The sequence below is a fragment of the Aquarana catesbeiana genome, linkage group LG04, assembly GCF_042186555.1.
Source record: "Aquarana catesbeiana isolate 2022-GZ linkage group LG04, ASM4218655v1, whole genome shotgun sequence".
Classification (NCBI taxonomy): Eukaryota; Metazoa; Chordata; class Amphibia; order Anura; family Ranidae; genus Aquarana; species Aquarana catesbeiana.
The window spans coordinates 54292239-54313664 of record NC_133327.1 but is presented as its reverse complement, the minus strand read 5'-3'; the positions used below and the strand labels follow the sequence as shown (position 1 = coordinate 54313664).

At 42.9% G+C, this 21426-nt stretch overlaps 1 protein-coding gene across 1 annotated transcript in view; it reads left to right on the top strand.

The window, feature by feature from the left end:
• Positions 1–21426, top strand: part of LOC141139254 (cytochrome P450 2G1-like) — a 110282-nt gene that overhangs the window by 17864 nt on the left and 70992 nt on the right. Inside the window, exons 5-7 of the mRNA XM_073625211.1 lie at positions 14362–14522; positions 18757–18933; positions 19490–19631. Of these exons, the coding sequence (XP_073481312.1) occupies positions 14362–14522; positions 18757–18933; positions 19490–19631 (480 nt within the window). The remainder of the gene's footprint in view (positions 1–14361; positions 14523–18756; positions 18934–19489; positions 19632–21426) is intronic.

The following is a 21426-nucleotide window of genomic DNA, read 5'->3' as shown; positions in this document are numbered from 1 at the left end:
CCGCTCGACGCTGAAAGGAATGGGTGCAGAATAAGGCAGGAACCACTTTCCGAAAAGCATGGCCTCTGACTTCCTGCAGTTGACCTTTGCCCCTGAAGCTTGGCCAAAGTCCTCACAGGTCTGGGCCAGTGTGTCGATGGAGTGCCAATCAGCACAGAACACCATCACATCGTCCATGTAGAGTGAGCACTTGACCTCCCGTCTGTCTGGTCCTGGTGCAGTGATACCTCTGATCTCTGGGTTCTGTCTGATGCTTTGGGCGAAGAGCTCTATTCAGCAAACAAAAAGCAGAGGTGAGAGAGGGCAGCCTTGTCTGGCCCCAGAAAGAACTGGAAAGGGGTCAGTTTTCCAGCCATTCACCAACACCAAACTACAGATGTCATTATACATTACATTCACATAGGAACAAAACATTTTCCCAAGACCAAACCTGCGCAGAGCTCTGCACATAAACTCATGGGAGACACGGTCAAAGGCCTTCTCCTGGTCAAGACTAACCAGGACCGCGTGCACACGGCGGCCATGAATGTACTGTACCGTGTTCCGCACAAGGCTGTCCGCAATCCTGCGGCCAGGAATGCCACAAGTCTGATCCGGGTGGATGATCTGTCCGATGACAGACTTCAGCCTGTTGGCTAAAATTTTGTCGAGGATTTTGTAGTCCACGTTCAGGAGAGAGATCGGATGCCAATTTTTAAAATCCGATCCCTCCCCCTTCCGTTTATACAAAATCGTGATCATCCCCTCCCTCAGTGACGGAGGCATTCTGCCCTCCACCACCATCTCCTCATACAGTTCGAGCAGGTCCGGGCCCACGAGATCCCACAGTGCTACATAGAGCTCAACTGAGAGACCATCACAGCCCGGGGTCCTGCCCTGCCTAAAGGATTTAGCGGCAGAGTGCAGCTCCTCCAACACCAAGGGGGCGTTGATGGCTGATGAACCTGCAGGATCAATTTGGTTAGAGATACCTGACAGGAACCTGTCGGCCGCCTTCCCCTTCTGGAGTGTTCCGGTCTTGTCATGCAGCTCTGACAAGGGTGTGTGTCCTGAGTGAAGTTTCCTGAAAAAGAAAGAATTACACTTCTCACCTTTCTCAAGTTCCTCCACCTTGGCACGGAAGACAATGTGCCTGGATTCTTCTTCAAAGTGCCCTTTCAGGCTCTTCTTGGTGTCCTCCAGGTCTTGCCTAACGTCCCAGCCGCAGTGATGAAGGTCCTGCAGGGACTGCAACTGACGTTGCAGTCTCCTGAGTTCTCTCTTCCTGGCACACACTTGCTGGCATCCCCTTGCCTGAAAGAAGCTGCGCAGCTTAACTTTCACAAACTCCCACCAATCACTTACCCTTCCGCAGAATCTCTTTTCCTCTGTCCAGGTGGCATAGGCTTCCCGGAGTTCCCCCATCAATTCCTCATTTTCCAGCAGGGTGCTATTCAGCTTCCAGGAACCCGGTCCATGGGCAAAGCCCTCGTCCAGGTCACCCCGAAAGTGAATAGCCCTGTGGTCAGAGAAAAAGCAGGGGATCATGGAGAACTCGCGATATTTGACTGTTCTTGAAGTGAGCACAAAGTCAATCCTGGAACGCACAGATCCATCAGGTCGGCACCACGAATAGTTCACGGTACCTTTCCCTATGGATCCCACGGCATCCTGCAAGGAGTGACCAGTGTAGATGTAACCCCATTTCTCAGTAACCTGAGCCATGCTTTTATTCTCCATTGTTAAATTGATTAAACTCTTTTGTATTTTTATCAGACTCCAGTATTGCCCTTTGCTGCCTGAGTAGCCGCTTTATCTCCCGGGTTTTCCTCATCTGAGGTTTTCCCCACTTGTATTTCTGCCTACCTAGGGTGGGACCATGACTTCAAGCACTTTCCTCTCAAAAACCTGATCCTGACTGGACAAGAGATCAACTATGCTTTACAAAAGTGTTGATGTTGAACCAAGAGACTACCTTGAAAATTCAGTCTGCAGAGGGATCTTGAAAGAGCTCTTGAGAAGTGAGATCTGACATGGAAAGGACAGGATTTATCTGCAGGGGTTTAAGTCAAAATGATGGCTGTGTAATCACTGAGCTCTGGTGGACCATGAAGCTTTTCCTTGTTTGTTAGGTCCACTGAAAAGCATACTGTACACAGTGAATTGGATCTTCTGAAGTGCCTGGTGCTTTTGATGCATTGAATAATGCGTTTGTGCATGTTTAAAGGGGCTAATTTTGTCTCTATCATATGTAGAATTTTGACAAAAAGATGAAAGTACCACATCTTGATTTGCATGCAAATGAGTTACTACTTTTTCAAGTTTTAGTTCTGTCCTATGTCTTAATGTATCTTGCTTCGGAGTGAGGAACAATTCCTTTACTGGGAGTATATGAAACTCCCTGACCTGGGGGGGGGAAATGATAGTTACTTGGAATAGACTACTATGTAGGAGTGTGGAAATTACCCTGTCTGATAGACCTTTTCTCTAAAGGGTTTCCATTTAGGATCCAGGTCAACAGGTGTGGTTGAACAATCTAATGCTGTAGAGGGCGATCCCTCCTGCAGAGAAGGATCATCAGAGGTTGTTCTGCCAGCGGTTGGAATAAAGAGAACCATACCCATTTTGGCCAAATAGGGGCTACCAGGATCAATCTGTACAGTTTCTGAGGCGACTTTCCTTATAACCTTCCCTAATAGAATAATAAGCAAAAATGCTTATACAGGGTCTAAGTCTCATTGCTCGGAAATAGTATCCAAGCTTTTTTGGATCCCCCTGAAGGGCTCCAGCTTGTTGTTTTGGGACTTCACAAAAAAATGCTTGTGGATGTCCCATGGGTTGCTTAGAAAATGAAAGTCCTCAGATAAAACTTATATTCTCTTTATTTAAAGATATCTCTGTTTGGAACTTCTGCTGTGTGGCTCATTATCCCTTTGATGTACATTGGCAAAATAGAAGCTAGATTATCTTCTCTCCTCTGCCCAGTGGATGATGGGTTTTGCTGTCATCCTTAATGTTTATGACATTCTTTCCCCTTCACAATTTCAGTGTGAGACAGTCATGAAATTTAGAGTACTAACACGTTTATTGGGGTAATTATAGAATATGGTGATTGTATACTTGAAATGGAGGAGAGCATCTCCCACTGCCTGTAGTTGAAGTGAGAGATTAGAGGTCTATTTCCTTTGAGCAATGTCTTCCTTCAGGTGTGCTCCGCAGCCCCAGCAACTGGTATCTGTGATGATTTTTTGCTTGGATTGAGTAACTCCATAGTAAGCCTTGTCCTTCTTCTTTGGTCAACCATCTTAGGGATTTTTTACCCAGATTGAAAGGCAGATGGTTTGTCCAGGTCTTCGCTTCAAGCAGACCACTTTTTTAATACTAGGCGTAATACTTAGTCTTGCGCCCAAACTACTCCCAATATGACATGGTAACTAGAATTTACATGGCCTTCCCGATGGACAGTTTGGGGGTCTTACTCACCCGTCTTATCTGGTCCACAATCCTGAGCACTTCCTTCTTTATTAAAAAAGATTTTATGTATTGAATCTAGGAGGTACCTTAGAAACAGAATTGACTGTTTTGATGTTAATTATGTTTTTTTCCCAGTTTGGGGTCCAGGTTAGCTCCAGAAATAGGTTTAAGGTTACCTACAGGTTCTTTCAAATAGCAGGAAGTTATCCTGACATAAAATAATGACAGTCCTTTGCATCTAAGGACCCCTATCAGTTCTGTCATAAATGTGTTTTGCACAGAGACCAACAGGAAAAGTAAAGTTTGAAACTGGAAATGGCATGTTCTCTTTGAGCCCTGCAATATGAAGTGCAAGGACTGCTGCTGATCCTGATGTTTAGGGGGTGACAATAATGAAAAGTGATAAACCCCAAACTATGAAGGGAATGGGGAAGTCATACTGAACACAATCTCACCCTTATTTTTCCAAAGTTCCAAAAGTCAATAACAACAGCAGTCAAATTTAAATCTCATGTATGTTCTAGGCATTTTAGGCAGTGAAACCTTTGACGGAACACAATCCCACAATCGATACAGCAGAGAAAGTTGATGGAAAGTAGATGGAATGCAGCAGTGTTATAAAAGCTCCTCTAGCAGGGTCTGCAAAAACCTGTCTCACAGAGCAATCTAAAACAAGGAATATCCTGAGTCATTTTTTTTATAATTACCAGAGACAAACTTTAGGCATACAGTCCTCCTACTTTCATGAAAAGGGGTTACATGAACATCTAGGAAGCTACCAATCAGGCTGGTACCAATCACGCCTATCTTACAAGATCCAAAAAGGCTAATAAAATACATTAGGTATCCTAAGAGAAATATTCATAAGATCTATACCATATTTGATCTCTAACAAATCATAATTTCATCTGTTGAAAAATATCTTGTTTGTTTTATTGTGAAATCTTTCCCTGTGAAAATATAGATGTATTTAGATGTATTCATGATGGTGGCCATTGAGGGCTTGTCAACTGAACATTGTGAAATGCTCCTGCTTACCTTACAACACACTCCTCAGAGACTTGACCGAATGTGTTAACTCTGTAATACTTTCTTTGGGAACCAGGAAACATGGCTGCATTACTTAGTTTTCACTTTGAATACCTTTATTTTACTGTTGCTTTTTTTTAATTTAATACCTTTTCCGTCAATATTTTCTTTCATAGTATTTTCTCTTCTTTTTAACAAAATTATATTTAAAAATCAGAGTTACCTGCTCAGTTAGCCTGCCCCAGTGATGATCAATATCAATTTACTGGTGCTCAAATTGTTGTCTCATGAGCTAGAAAATCATTCTACAGGTTGAGGTTATGTGCAGGGGGAACCACCTATCTGCCTGCAGGGGGCCCAAGCACACATAGGAGCTCAGTTTCTCTCCCTCTTGCTCCTGTTGGCTTTCAGCTGCTGAAGGGAGAGACACACAGGGCATAATTTCTGTAATTTCCACACTCCAGAAATAGGTTTAAGGTTACCTACAGGTTCTTTCAAATAGCAGGAAGTTATCCTGACATAAAATAATGACAGTCCTTTGCATCTAAGGACCCCTATCAGTTCTGTCATAAATGTGTTTTGCACAGAGACCAACAGGAAAAGTAAAGTTTGAAACTGGAAATGGCATGTTCTCTTTGAGCCCTGCAATATGAAGTGCAAGGACTGCTGCTGATCCTGATGTTTAGGGGGTGACAATAATGAAAAGTGATAAACCCCAAACTATGAAGGGAATGGGGAAGTCATACTGAACACAATCTCACCCTTATTTTTCCAAAGTTCCAAAAGTCAATAACAACAGCAGTCAAATTTAAATCTCATGTATGTTCTAGGCATTTTAGGCAGTGAAACCTTTGACGGAACACAATCCCACAATCGATACAGCAGAGAAAGTTGATGGAAAGTAGATGGAATGCAGCAGTGTTATAAAAGCTCCTCTAGCAGGGTCTGCAAAAACCTGTCTCACAGAGCAATCTAAAACAAGGAATATCCTGAGTCATTTTTTTTATAATTACCAGAGACAAACTTTAGGCATACAGTCCTCCTACTTTCATGAAAAGGGGTTACATGAACATCTAGGAAGCTACCAATCAGGCTGGTACCAATCACGCCTATCTTACAAGATCCAAAAAGGCTAATAAAATACATTAGGTATCCTAAGAGAAATATTCATAAGATCTATACCATATTTGATCTCTAACAAATCATAATTTCATCTGTTGAAAAATATCTTGTTTGTTTTATTGTGAAATCTTTCCCTGTGAAAATATAGATGTATTTAGATGTATTCATGATGGTGGCCATTGAGGGCTTGTCAACTGAACATTGTGAAATGCTCCTGCTTACCTTACAACACACTCCTCAGAGACTTGACCGAATGTGTTAACTCTGTAATACTTTCTTTGGGAACCAGGAAACATGGCTGCATTACTTAGTTTTCACTTTGAATACCTTTATTTTACTGTTGCTTTTTTTTAATTTAATACCTTTTCCGTCAATATTTTCTTTCATAGTATTTTCTCTTCTTTTTAACAAAATTATATTTAAAAATCAGAGTTACCTGCTCAGTTAGCCTGCCCCAGTGATGATCAATATCAATTTACTGGTGCTCAAATTGTTGTCTCATGAGCTAGAAAATCATTCTACAGGTTGAGGTTATGTGCAGGGGGAACCACCTATCTGCCTGCAGGGGGCCCAAGCACACATAGGAGCTCAGTTTCTCTCCCTCTTGCTCCTGTTGGCTTTCAGCTGCTGAAGGGAGAGACACACAGGGCATAATTTCTGTAATTTCCACACTCCAGAAATAGGTTTAAGGTTACCTACAGGTTCTTTCAAATAGCAGGAAGTTATCCTGACATAAAATAATGACAGTCCTTTGCATCTAAGGACCCCTATCAGTTCTGTCATAAATGTGTTTTGCACAGAGACCAACAGGAAAAGTAAAGTTTGAAACTGGAAATGGCATGTTCTCTTTGAGCCCTGCAATATGAAGTGCAAGGACTGCTGCTGATCCTGATGTTTAGGGGGTGACAATAATGAAAAGTGATAAACCCCAAACTATGAAGGGAATGGGGAAGTCATACTGAACACAATCTCACCCTTATTTTTCCAAAGTTCCAAAAGTCAATAACAACAGCAGTCAAATTTAAATCTCATGTATGTTCTAGGCATTTTAGGCAGTGAAACCTTTGACGGAACACAATCCCACAATCGATACAGCAGAGAAAGTTGATGGAAAGTAGATGGAATGCAGCAGTGTTATAAAAGCTCCTCTAGCAGGGTCTGCAAAAACCTGTCTCACAGAGCAATCTAAAACAAGGAATATCCTGAGTCATTTTTTTTATAATTACCAGAGACAAACTTTAGGCATACAGTCCTCCTACTTTCATGAAAAGGGGTTACATGAACATCTAGGAAGCTACCAATCAGGCTGGTACCAATCACGCCTATCTTACAAGATCCAAAAAGGCTAATAAAATACATTAGGTATCCTAAGAGAAATATTCATAAGATCTATACCATATTTGATCTCTAACAAATCATAATTTCATCTGTTGAAAAATATCTTGTTTGTTTTATTGTGAAATCTTTCCCTGTGAAAATATAGATGTATTTAGATGTATTCATGATGGTGGCCATTGAGGGCTTGTCAACTGAACATTGTGAAATGCTCCTGCTTACCTTACAACACACTCCTCAGAGACTTGACCGAATGTGTTAACTCTGTAATACTTTCTTTGGGAACCAGGAAACATGGCTGCATTACTTAGTTTTCACTTTGAATACCTTTATTTTACTGTTGCTTTTTTTTAATTTAATACCTTTTCCGTCAATATTTTCTTTCATAGTATTTTCTCTTCTTTTTAACAAAATTATATTTAAAAATCAGAGTTACCTGCTCAGTTAGCCTGCCCCAGTGATGATCAATATCAATTTACTGGTGCTCAAATTGTTGTCTCATGAGCTAGAAAATCATTCTACAGGTTGAGGTTATGTGCAGGGGGAACCACCTATCTGCCTGCAGGGGGCCCAAGCACACATAGGAGCTCAGTTTCTCTCCCTCTTGCTCCTGTTGGCTTTCAGCTGCTGAAGGGAGAGACACACAGGGCATAATTTCTGTAATTTCCACACCGCTGATCCACCTCCCTGTCTGGGCCACACATGATCCCCCCATGTGTGTTTGGGCCCCCATCCCTCCCCAGTGCTGCCTGTTTTTCTCTCCTGGAAAACAGAGGGATGCATCAGAACACTGAGAGTGGGGGAAGGGGCCAGTAAATGTGTAATTAATCTCTACCTGTCACACGGCCTCTCTCAGGTAGTTGTTATCCCTTGCTCCCTTCTCCCAGAGGGTTTGCTGACATCTAGAAGCTCTACTAATTTACAGCCTCTTCCCCGGCTGTCCGGAATTTTCCTGACACTTTTCCAACAATTTGTCCCTCCACATCACTCCCCTCCTAGTGTTCTTCTCTGCAGACACTTCACCTTAATGCAGGTGTGTGTCCCCTCATACAAAAGCACTACAGGTGGCTGGAATCCCCCACCCTGCACACCCCCCAACACTGTCTCTTTACTAGTTAATGAAGATCACTCCCACTTAATCAACCCTGCCAGACAGCCCATTTGCTTCTATTATACTATGGCTATTTCTCACCAGCCCACAGTATTCTCCATGCCCATCCCCGACCATCCCTCTCTAGTCCCCTTGACCCCCATCTATTTGCCTCTCCTCCACCTTCCCTCATGCCAGCACAAATCCTCCTCCTTTTTATCCCTATTCAGACCAGGAGCCCCCAGTTTTATTCCAGTTCTTCTCTACCCATTCCCCATCTCATACCCACCCCCACTTCCCCCCTTTTCTCCTTCTCCCCTACCCAATGTTTCCCATACTTATTCCATACCCCCCATTTTTTCAGGGGCTAAGGCAGAACCCAGAGGTGGAACATCTTACTATTGCTGCTGCTTGTATGGGTGGGATGTGTACTGTGCCAATCCCCGCTGACCCTCTTCTCCTATTCATCCCATGTGATTGGCGCAGTACTCATCCCACCCACACAAGCAGCAGCACTAATAAGATGCTCTGCCTCAGGGTTCTTCCTTAACCCCTGAAAAGTGCCAGAAGAGAGCCAGAAACTCTGGAGGGGAAGGTAGAGGGGGAGTTGTCATTTCGGTTGTAGACCAGTGACAGCCTGCCAGAATAGGTAGGATCTGTAACAGCAGCTTCCCTGCACAGTTCTGCTTGAGGAGACCATATCTGTATTATATATTACTGCCCTCTACTGTACCCTGCTGCCCCCTGTAATGTGACCACCTACCCTCCCACTGTACTGTGCCCTCCTGCTCCCCTCCTGTACTGTACCCTTCTAACCACTGTACTATGCCCTCCTCCCCCCCATACTGTACCTTTCTGCCCCCCGTACTGTGCCCCTCTGCCCCTGTATTGTACCCTCCTGCCCCCCGTACTGTGCCATCCTGACCCCCCCCACCCCACTATACTGTACCCTCCTGTTCCCCTGTAAGTTTGTAAGTAATGTTGTGTTTGTATCCGCTACTAATGATTTTTTTTTATTTTTAGCAAAATTAATATTTTCATTTTTTTTGGGAGGGGGGGGCTGTCAGACAGGCTGTACTGGGCACTGTGATTTCTAACATCAACCCTGGTTATGTGCATAAGACATCAAATTGTGGTTGCAGCAGTGGGACTGAGAGTCTTATTGTCACATGGAGACATGTAGATTGTATTCTTTGATGTCTAGCATATTTATAAAAGTTTTAGGGGGTCAATATTCCAGATGGTGTATGCGTTATATAATCTGCATCCAAAATTGTCTGTACTTTACCACCTTTTTTAGTTTTATTCAGACTAATAATAAGTCAAAACTTACTCAATGACCTTCTTCATGATTTGCAAATAAGAGCCTTTAAATATTTATGAGAAACAGATTGGGACACCACTCTACCCATCAGAAAAAGTTTTCCTTCAACCCCCATCTGGGGCATCAATGGGATTTGAAGATTGAATCAAAAGGGTTGAAGAACAACCCCTGCTTTCATTCCCCCTTCCCAAAAGTCTTTGCACCTTGCACTTCCTTTTTCAAATTGCTAGGTTTTTTGGTTGTTTTTTGGGCGTTCTTGTGAAAGGACTTCCTGATTCTGCTTATTGGGAAACTTTTTATCCTGTTAGATAAAGATGTGTGGATGGGAGTGGGGTGAGGGGCACGACACAAGCAAAAGTCTGTCCACCAGCGAGTGACCGCCTCCAAAGTAAAAAAAGGGGTGTGTGGGGAGGATGTGGTTGGGAGGTGTTGCCTTATAAGTTTATGTGAAATTTCCATTAATAGCTGTAAAATATTGTAATTATGAATATATTTCATTTAGATTTGTATCAATGTGGGTGTGTTAGATAGCTTCACTGAAGTTTCTGTTATAAAGACAATTCGGTGCCTAAGCTTGTGTATCTAAACAATGGGACTCAAACCTCTTTGTTCTACAAATTTTCACTTCAAAAGATCCCTCGTTTAGATATGCAATGAAGGTAGCCAGCCCGTCATCAATACTTAACTTCCCTGAAAAGGTCATGTACCTACAAGTTAAAGCGCAGGTCCACCGACCGCTTCAAAAATTAAAAGCCAGTACCTGTCCTGGAGTCTAGCAATGTCAACACCCGCAGCTGATGTTTTCCTTCAGCTGTCGGGTGCTGCCGCCACTATTGAGGGTAAGGGGATCCAGCAGTGTAGCCTTGCGGCTTCACGCCGGGAATCCTACTGCGCTTGAGCGAGGCTTTGTTTCTCTCTCCTATTGGCCTGGTGGCGGAGGAAAGAGGAGGGAGACGAGCAGTGACATCAAGGGCCGCGCCGCAGGCTCCCGGAAGTGGGGACAGGATACCTGTGAAAGACAGTTGTCCTCTCCCCCCCAAAAGGTGCCAAATGTGGCACCGGAGGGGGGGGGATCAGATGAGAGGAAGTTCCACTTTTGGGTGGAAATCTGCTTTAAATCTCCCACTCAAAATAGTCGGGGCCAAGCATTTGCGTTAAAGGGGCTGACTTCTGAAAAGTATAGGGATTGGAGATTTAGCCAATCCTTATCTAGGAATAGGGAGGCCCACCAATCAGAGACACGCCTTGCCAACCAACGAGGCACCAGCCTGTAATGATATACACAGACTAGATGGGAGGGGAGTGGGAACACTCTGTGGTAGAGCAGTCACCTGAATGGAACCTTTGTGGGCAGTAGCCTGGTAACTATGAAATGTCTGCCTTGTACTTGGATCTAAATGTTTGTCTCATGTCTTTTCGGCCCTACTTTTTTTAGATTAATGTTTTTTAGGAATATACTCTGTATTCCTATATTTAATACACAAAAAAATATATGCCGGACCCTGAAGGGGTCCTAATTAATTAATTAATATGTCAAAAGGGGTGAAATAATACTAACATATGGGGATTGGATACCCTCAAAAACGTTAGAGTAAAAATTACAAATTGAAAAAAGTGGGAAGGAAGGAGGAGAGGATGGGAGCTCACGGTATAGAGATTGAATGACAAACTTGAAATAAAAATCTGTTTTTTAGTAGCTCAACCAAACCTGTGGTAGCACATATCTATGGAACTTCACTCACCATACAAGCATGATTAGCAAAAAAGATTTATTGGTGTCAAAAATAAGAAAAAGACATTTAAAAAACATCATACATACATTACCATTGAAGCTGTAAAAACAAAAGGACCATCTCTGGACAGGTTGTGCAATTCCACCCAAGTTTCAGGAGTTGAAAAAATGCTGTAGTACAGCTGGGATGATATCCCCAGGTCTAAACGACCTATGAAGAGTGACCCAAGTGTTAAATCAAGGTTGAACTGATATTTAAAAATGGAGGATGAATGAAGTCAGATCACAAAAGTGGAAACGATAAGATGATATCAATGGTTCTCTAGATCTGCTTTGGAAAAAACTGTGGACAAGTAGATGATTGTATTAGGGTAGAAGGTAGCTGTAAAGAAATGGGGGAGCATTGCTGGGTTACAGTGGTCAAGAGGAGGTGTGCAAGTGGAATGGTAATGAGTATAATTGTTCAATAAAGTGATGTATGGCTCACTGGAACCATAAGAACATAGTCCTCCTTGACCTCCCTCTCACTGTACCAATCAAAGTCCCTATGAAGACTCGCTCTTACACCCCAAATAGAACAGCAAAGTGAAGACGTAATCCTTTCCTTCATTTAACCTATGAGTTTCTTCCTTTGTCTGTATTACAGATAGATTGTGTTTATTAGTCTAGGCCTCCTTACTATTTACCAATAAATTCTTGTTATTGTGTTAAAGCTTTCACTCGTGGTCAAAGAACTCTCATTAACCCAAATCATATCTAAGAGATATTAAATCTCAAATATAACTTAGGGTAATATAATTGGTGACCACGAAGGGACTCAAGCCCTCAATCTTCTACACAAGGCACCCACAGAGGCAGTCACAGCCACCCCTTCCTTCTGCTGCCCAGGGCCCATGTGTACCCCTGATCACCCCCTCCTTGCAGCGCTGCAGGCTTTCCTGTACCACTCTACATATGTGGGAGAAGCAGTCCGGGGTCAGCAAGGAAGGGATGCAAACTACCCATCTCCTGAAACTGACTGGTATATCACAATCCATGGGTTGCCGACCCCCACTTTAGAGCATTCAAAAATCATCTTATTAATTTTATGTGGGAAGAAAAAGGCTAGCCATTACATCTTACCCAAATAGCACAGGTAGGATCTAAATCTTCAAACACTTGTCCAATTATGTCCAACTTGTCCAATTGTAACTGTGTCCAATTTTGAATTAGGGATCCAAATATAAGAGTAATAGTTTCAACTGTATTTCTTGTATGCGTAAATATCAATACTAATTCTTTACCCCTAGCAGACCCAGTACCAATGTAAAAAGACAAATATTAATAACTCCCATTTTTTTAACCATAAAGCTGGCACATCTTCTCTCTGAACAATCAGGCTTTTGCAGAATGTTTTCTGAATGTGCACTGCATGGGCTGAAACTTCAACATTTCAGAATTTTTGAATATTGGAATAAATTAATTTGTTTCACAGTCTGGGTGAGATTTTACACCTAGTTAATGCTAATGTGTAATGCCAAATGCACTGTCTGGTGTTCAGTGAGGAATGTGAAAGATCTATAAAATCCCTGTTGAGCAGGCACACAAATCAGACATTTGGCCTCTCCTTATACTGTATAGCGAGCAGTGCACTGGTTCCACTTGTATATCACATTAGTAGCAGGGATGTGCAGTTAGAATGTATAGAGTGTGCAAATGTATATGTGTTATTTTGTACTTTTATACAATGTTACCCCTTTCAAGTTTATTTCCTTATTCCCCATCCAACTAAATTGATATGAGATGTCTTTCCTCCTTAGTTAAGGAGGTATTTTGCAAATTCATTTTCCTATTACTGAGGACAGTTGTGATTTTAGTGGGGCGTAAGTGTAGCACCCTCTACCTGAAGGTAGGTGCTAGACTAGTATTTTTCTATAGCTCAGGGTCCAAGTACAGGTAAATTTAGCCAGGCCTGTGCTTTAGGCTGGGCCTAGTTGTTTTGATTTGGGACTGGGAGTGTTTGGTGTAGTGGGAGGTGTGGCCACCTGTGCTCTAACTCAGAGGTGCCTCCCCTGCTTCCAGAAGGATTGTTCTGGAAGAGAGAATGGAGCTGAGATTTGAGTGTCAGGCAGCTCATGTGAGGAGCTCTGACTAATTACCCTTTGGTATTGGCAGGGGGCAGGCCTCCCATATAAGCTGAAGTCACATGCTGCCAGGGAGGAGTTCTGGAAAGCAGGAACAGAGAGAAAGGAGTACTGAGTTGCTGTTCCAGGCGTCCCCATGTGGGGATGCACGGAGCGTGGAGGGGGGATGGAGGAACCACTAGGAGGGAGTCTTAGATAAAGATCTTCATCTCTAAGAAGTATCAAGCTGCTGTGACCGGGGAACACAGGACTTGCATGCTGGAGAAGATCAGAATGGAAGAAGTAGCAGTCAAGCGGAGGAGAGTAGATCAGCGTTCTGTGACCGGGGACACAGAACTATCCTTTGGAAGAAAGGTCAGTGCGAGAGAAACAAAAGAGGAGAAACTATCCAAGAGTAGTGCAGAATGCTGTGGCCGGGGAATGCAGCATTGATAGTCATGGACTGGCTGAAAGCAGTAGTCCGCTCGTTACTATGTGTCAGGCCGTCGTGGAGAGGTACAGAGTATCTCTCGTCTGGTTAAGCATAATGGTAATGCCTTCCAAAAGACTGTGTGGCTGTCTGATTCTCTGGGCCATCTGGGAGAGGCTGTGTAGGCTTCTGGCTCTTTGATTCGCATAGGCAATACCATTATGGTCTGCAAGGAGAAATTATTCAGAGTGATTCTTTCTTGTCCCAATAGAAGTGAAGAAATAGAAAGTCAGTAGTTTTGCAGTGAAGGATTTGTACAAGAAAAGAAGGAGCAACAGTCTGCAGAGAAGTTATTCAAAGGAAGGAGACTGAGGGTGTAAGGTGTGCATCCAGTTTGCAAGGCCATGGCCACTGAATAACCTCTGATAATGTGCTAAATGATATGAGCATCTCATATTGTCCTTTCTCCCAGCCAAGTTATATCCTGAAATAAACGTAACAAAACTGTGCAAATAACTGTTAATTGTCTTAACTGATAAATGGGGGTCTGGCAGCAGGGTGATTGGCGGATTGCTAGTAACCAATCGGTGAACATACCGATACATTATGTTTATTTTGGGTTAACTTTTTCCTGGCTTCATCGTGATTGTGATGTTAATATGTTTATGAAAATAAGTGAAAATATTATTTGAACATTTTTTCTCTTGACTGGATTATAACAATCTTTATTCCCTGCATCTCCAGGTGAACTGTTTAATCCTTTGACAATTCTTGGACGTGCTGTTAACAATGTGATAAACTTGGTGATGTTCGGCCGGCGTTGGGGCTATGAGGATGAAACCTTCCTAAAATTTGTCTCTGTCATTAACAATCTGTTTACTTTCATCCGAAGTCCACTAGGATTGGTCAGTGCTTTTTAACATCATTGAAATAAAGTATGCTTATCGAGAAAGTAGGTGGCTAACCTCCTTGTGAAAATGCTGTCATTCTGACCTCCTGACATTAGTGCTTTGTTAGGGCCCATTCAAACCATTAGTGTAAGTTACATTAAGGCGGTCCAGATATGTACAGTATCCACTTAAGCCCCGGACCATTTGGCTGGCCAAAGACCAGAGCACTTTTTTGCGATTCGGCACTGCGTCGCTTTAACTAACAATTGCTCGGTCGTGCGACGTGGCTCCCAAACAAAATTGACGTCCTTTTTTCCTACAAATAGAGCTTTCTTTTGGTGGTATTTGATCACCTCTGCGGTTTTTATTTTTTGCGCTATAAACAAAAAAATAGCGACAATTTTGAAAAAAAACGCATTATTTTTTACTTTTTGCTATAATAAATATCCCCAAAAAATATATAAAAAAACATCTTTTTTCCTCAGTTTAGGCCGATACGTATTCTTCTACATATTTTTGGTAAAAAAAAATCACAATAAGCGTTTATTGATTGGTTTGCGCAAAAGTTATAGCATCTACAAAATAGGGGAAAGTTTTATGGAATTTTTATTGATAATTTTTTTTTACTAGTAATGGCAGCGATCAGCGATTTTTATTGTGACTGCAACATTATGGCGGACACATCGGACACTTTTGGGGTGATTTTGGGACCATTCACATTTATACAGTGATTAGTGTGATTAAAAATGCAGTGATTACTGTGTAAATGTGACTGGCAGTGAAGGTGTTAACCACTAGGTGGCGCTGTAGGGGTTAAGTGTGTCCTAGGGAGTGATTCTAACTGTGGGCGGGAGGGGCTGTGTGTGACACGTCACTGATCACTGCTCCCTATCACAGGGAGCTGTGATCAGTGACAGTGTCATTAGGCAGGACGGGGAGATACTTGTTTACATTAGCACCTCCCCATTCTTCCTCACCGTGAGATGTTTGCGGGTATCCCCGCGGACATCAAGTCCGTAGGACCCGCGATCACAGTCACAGAGCTCCCGGCGGGCGTGCACATGCGTCGCCCACAAGCCGCCTCTTCCGGGGTATTTCTGCATGAGGCGGCCGGGAAGCGGGTATATACAATGCCTTAAAAAGTATTCATACCTCTTGCAATTTTCCACATTTTGTCATGTTACAACCAATGTATTTTATTGGGATTTTATGTGATAGACCAACACAAAGTGGCACATAATTGTGAAGTGGAAGGAAAATGATAAATGGTTTTCCAATTTTTTTACAAATAAATATGTGAAAAGTGTGGCGTGCATTTGTATTCAGCCCCGCCAATACTTTGTAGAACCACCTTTCACTGCAATTACAACTGCAAGTCTTTTAGGGGATGTCTCTCTCAGCTTTGCACATCTAGAGAGTGACATTTTTACCCATTCTTCTTTGCAAAATAGCTCAAGTTCTGTCAGATTGGATGGGGAGCGTCTGTGAACAGCAATTTTCAAGTCTTGCCACAGATTCTCAATTGGATTTAGGTCTGGACTTTGACTGGGCCATTCTAACAGATTAATATGCTTTCATCTAAACCATTCCAATGTAGCTCTGGCTGTATTTTTAGGGTCGTTGCCCTGCTGGAAGATGAACCCTCTGGAGATTTTCATTTAGGGGTGTACTCACCTTTGATGCCAGCGGTTTAGACATTAATGGCTGTGTGTTGAGTTATTTTGAGGGGACAGAAAATGTACACTGTTATACAAGCTGTACACTCACTACTTTACATTGTAGCAAAGTGTAATTTCTTCAGTGTTGTCCCATGAAAAGATATAATAAAATATTTACAAAAATGTGAGGGGTGTACTCACTTTTGTGAGATACTGTGTGTATATATATATATATATATATATATATATATATATATATATATATATATAGTGGGGACGGAAAGTATTCAGACCCCCCTAAATTTTTCACTCTTTGTTATATTGCAGCCATTTGCTAAAATCATTTAAGTTCATTTTTTTCTCATTAATGTACACACAGCACCCCATATTGACAGAAAAACACAGAATTGTTGACATTTTTGCAGATTTATTGAAAAAGAAAATCTGAAATACCACATGGTCCTAAATATTCAGACCCTTAGCTGTGACACTCATATATTTAACTCAGGTGCTGTCCATTTCTTCTGATCATCCTTGAGATGGTTCTACACCTTCATTTGAGTCCAGCTGTGTTTGATTATACTGATTGGACTTGATTAGGAAAGCCACACACCTGTCTATATAAGACCTTACAGCTCACAGTGCATGTCAGAGCAAATGAGAATCATGAGGTCAAAGGAACTGCCTGAAGAGCTCAGAGACAGAATTGTGGCAAGGCACAGATCTGGCCAAGGTTACAAAAAAATGTCTGCTGCACTTAAGGTTCCTAAGAGCACAGTGGCCTCCATAATCCTTAAATGGAAGACATTTGGGATGACCAGAATCCTTCCCAGAGCTGGCCGTCCAGTCAAACTGAGCTATCGGGGGAGAAGAGCCTTGGTGAGAGAGGTAAAGAAGAACCCAAAGATCACTGTGGCTGAGCTCCAGAGATGCAGTTGGGAGATGGGAGAAAGTTGTGGAAAGTCAACCATCACTGCAGCCCTCCACCAGTTGGGGCTTTATGGCAGAGTGGCCCGATGGAAGCCTCTCCTCAGTGCAAGACACCTGAATGACTCCAAGATGGTGAGAAATAAGATTCTCTGGTCTGATGAGACCAAAATAGAACTTTTTGGCCTTAAATCTAAGCGGTATGTGTGGAGAAAACCAGGCACTGCTCATCACCTGTCCAATACAGTCCCAACAGTGAAGCATAGTGGTGGCAGCATCATGCTGTGGGGGTGTTTTTCAGCTGCAGGGACAGGACGACTGATTGCTAAAATAATGAAGGAGTGGCTTCACAACAACTCCGTTACTGTTCTTGAATGGCCCAGCCAGAGCCCTGACTTAAACTCAATTGAGCATCTCTGGAGAGACCTAAAAATGGCTGTCCACCAATGTTTACCATCCAACCGACAGAACTGGAGAGGATCTGCAAGGAGGAATGGCAGAGGATCCCCAAATCCAGGTGTGAAAAACTTGTTGCATCTTTCCGAAAAAGACTCATGACTGTATTAGATCAAAAGGGTGCTTCTACTAAATACTGAGCAAAGGGTCTGAATACTTAGTACCATGTAATATTTCAGTTTTTCTTTTCATTAAATCTGCAAAAATGTCAACAATTCTGTGTTTTTCTGTCAATATGGGGTGCTGTGTGTACATTAATGAGGAAAAAAAATGAACTTAAAGGATTTTAGCAAATGGCTGCAATATAACAAAGAGTGAAAAATTTAAGGGGGTCTGAATATATATATATATATATATATATATATATATATATATATATATATATATATATATATATATATATATATATATATATATTTTACCTGTCAAAGGATGTGTATCTCTATCATAGGCGTGCGCAGGGGGTGTTACCCTAATCACTACATGCTGTGCCAATTCCCCCTGCTGCCCGGGCTTCCCCCCATGTTGGCTCTTCTGTCCCGCAGAAAGGGGGTTCTTTCAAGATGGAGAGCGGGTGAAGGGGCTAGTAAATATGTAATTTACCAACCCCTTCCTTTTCTAAATGAACACATTGAACACACTAGCTCATGGTATTCATTCATAACTGAAGCATGGTAAACTGTTTACTATGCTTCAGTTTGTGAATGAACACTCAGCACAGAGCACTTCCCATTCATTCACTGCCCAGTGCAGCTGAGGCTGCAGAGAAAGGCACGTGTGTTTGAGCTTTGGGGTGTACACCCTAATGCAATAGGCTGCGCACACCTATGATCTCTATTCATCCAGACTCAAGACTTACACAGCTCTGCTCCACAGCAAAGAGGACCTGATCTTTCTCTTCAGCAGTTTCACTTACTGGTCTCCTCCCCACCTCGTAGTAAAACAGTAAAAGGAAAAACAGCACATTGACAAGCTCATCTCTTTATTATTTTGCTTTCTCTTTTTATCAGCATGACCGTTTGCACTCCAGCACACCTGATATTTGTGCTGCTTCTCCCTCTCCAAGTCTAAGCTCTGCTGTACAGATGCTGCAAGAGGTTCAGACTTCAAACAAATTCAGATATTTACGCTGCTTGCTTGATGTATTAATGATTACAAAGAAGCATTATCATTCAGTCTTTTATATTTTTGTTCTTCACCCCACTCAGGCGTATGTCTCGTTTGCTAGAGTAATGAAATATCTACCGGGCCACCATCAGAAGGTGTTTGCAGACTGTGAACATGTGAAATCTTTCATCAGGGAGGAAATCAACTCCCACAAGAGATCCCTGGATCCAGAGTTCCCCCGAGATTTCATAGACTGCTTCCTCATCCAGGCCAGCAAGGTAACAGAACATATACCCCATCCGATCTGTTTCTTTAACAGAAGAAAAATAGAGCTTTGATCAGTTTTAAAAAATGGTTGTTGACGGATGCAGATATAAACAGATGTAAATGAATAGATCATCCATTTACATGCTTTTTTCCATAGAGATGCATTGATGTCCGTTTTTCATCCGTCAACAGATGGATGAAAAACGAACAAACCGTCCGCATGTGCGAAAGGGCCTTCAATACTTACCCGTCCAACGGTTTCTCTCCAGTGTCATCTTCTTCTAAGTGCTGGTTTTCGGGCCTTATCATTGGCTGGTGAAGGATGATGTCACTCCTGCACATACGTAGGAGCTAGTCATCCTGGCACTAAGAGACCAGTCCAGCACTGTAAATTGAGCTATGCATATAGCAATAGGCAGGTAGGGGTATTTTATTACAGAAGAGATATAGGCCACAGGCATAAAAAATAACTGACATAGCCATCTTTAGAGGTGCCCCAAACCACACTGCTGGGAAAAGTGACCAGAAGTGAGCCTTGAAATTCACAATTCTTGTTCTTCATTGCAGGAGAAAGATGTGAAAAATAGTGAATTTTGCCAGGAGAATCTGCAGGCTTCTGTGTTTGAAATGTTCATTGCTGGAACAGATAGCACAGCCAACAATCTGCAGTTCGGCCTGTTGGTGATGATAAAATATCCAGACATCCAAGGTAGGGCTGTGACTTGTCAATGAAGAAAGTATGCATTCAGCACATCTGTATTTTAAGTGAGTGTGGCACTTGGAAGGTGAAGACTTCCATATTCTCACTGCACTTTTCTCACCCAAAATTGTGTGACTTTTGGTTCCTCCAGCCTGTGCATGGCCAGCCAGCATGCCCGGAAAGTGACCTGTCTATTTTTACCCATCAGAAAATCAGGCACAGGTATTTGAGCAGGGTGAAAGGTCGGGCCGTATGCTTTCTTGACTCTCTAGAGAGTCTACGGATACTACCCACATTGCTAACATTAAGGACGGGTCGGGGAGGTTGCTATCAGAGCCAGGGGACATAAACGCATGCTCGGTGGCCTATTACAGAGATTTGTATTCCTCCAGAGTTGAGTACACTTCAGTAGAACTCCAAACCTTTCTAGACAGTATACAATTTCCCATCCTATCAGAGGATGCACGTTTAAAACTAGAGGCCCTAATTACTCTAAAGGAGGTTCAGACGGCGCTGTCTTCTATGCAGGCCGGCAAGACCCCAGGGGAAGATGGCCTTCAAGACACATTGTGCCTCGCTGGCTACAAGACTTAGGCGGGCCCTCTTAACATCCTTTAGAGCAAACACTCTGCCATCCCCTGTGATGAGAGCTGTGATTGTGGTCATCCCGGGGAAGGACCCAGAGCTTTGCTCGTCCTATAGACCAATCTCACTGTTAAATATTGACGCAAAAATTCTGACTCATTGCAGTGATACTTTCCTTGATACATAGGGACCAGACTGGCTTTATGCCAGGCAAAGGTACATATATTAATCTGAAGAGGCTATTCACAGTGATAGACCGGGTGGCTGAGAAGGGGGGGAGAGGAGGTACTAGCATTGTTAGATGCTGAAAAGGCCTTTGACTAGGTGGAGTGAGACTACCTGTGGAATGTACTTCAGAGGTTTGGCCTGGGTCCAACCTTTATATCCTGGGTCCGGATGCTATACTCGGACCCGACAGCCAGGGTTCGGACAAATGGCCGTCTTTCTGCACCATTCCCGCTCCACCGAGGCACCAGGCAAGGGTGCCCCCTTTCCCCGGCCCTATTTGCCCTTGCTATTGAGCCCCTGGCTATCCTCCTCAGGGCTTCAAGGACGATCGCTGGCATATCAGTACACCCCATTGTCGAGAAAGTGTCTATGTATGCTGACGATACCCTTCTCTACCTTAAAGATCCCCACCAATCTTTGTCGGACAGCCCTGGAATTGATTGATTCATTTGGCAAATTTTCAGGTATTAGAATCAATTGGGATAAGTCGGTCCTCTTCCCCCTAAACCAAGGTAGACCCCCCCGAACCTCCCCGCCCCTCTCCAATGGGTAGATAGCTTCAAATATCTGGGTATCCAGATCTATAGACACCTGCCAAAGTACCTAGAGTCCAATGTATATCCGGTCCTCCAGAAGCTCATACTGAGGTGCTCTGTCTGGAAGAATTTACCACTCACCCCTGTAGGCCGAGTTAACCTACTCAAAATGTCCTTTCTCCCTAAATTTCTTTAAGTTTTTAGAAACACCTCCATTAGTATACCCAAGTCCTTCTTTACAAAATTAGCACAAACGGCCACTTCATTTATATGGCAGGGGTCGGTACCGAGAGTAGCTAGATCCACGCTCCAGCTTGGATTATCGGAAGGTGGCCTCGCCCTCCCCAACTTTAGGAAATACTGCTGGGCTGAGGTCCTTGTATCAGTGTGATGGTAGTTCACGCAAGATCAATCCAACCCATCGGTTAACCTAGAGGCAGCTATACTGGGTTCTT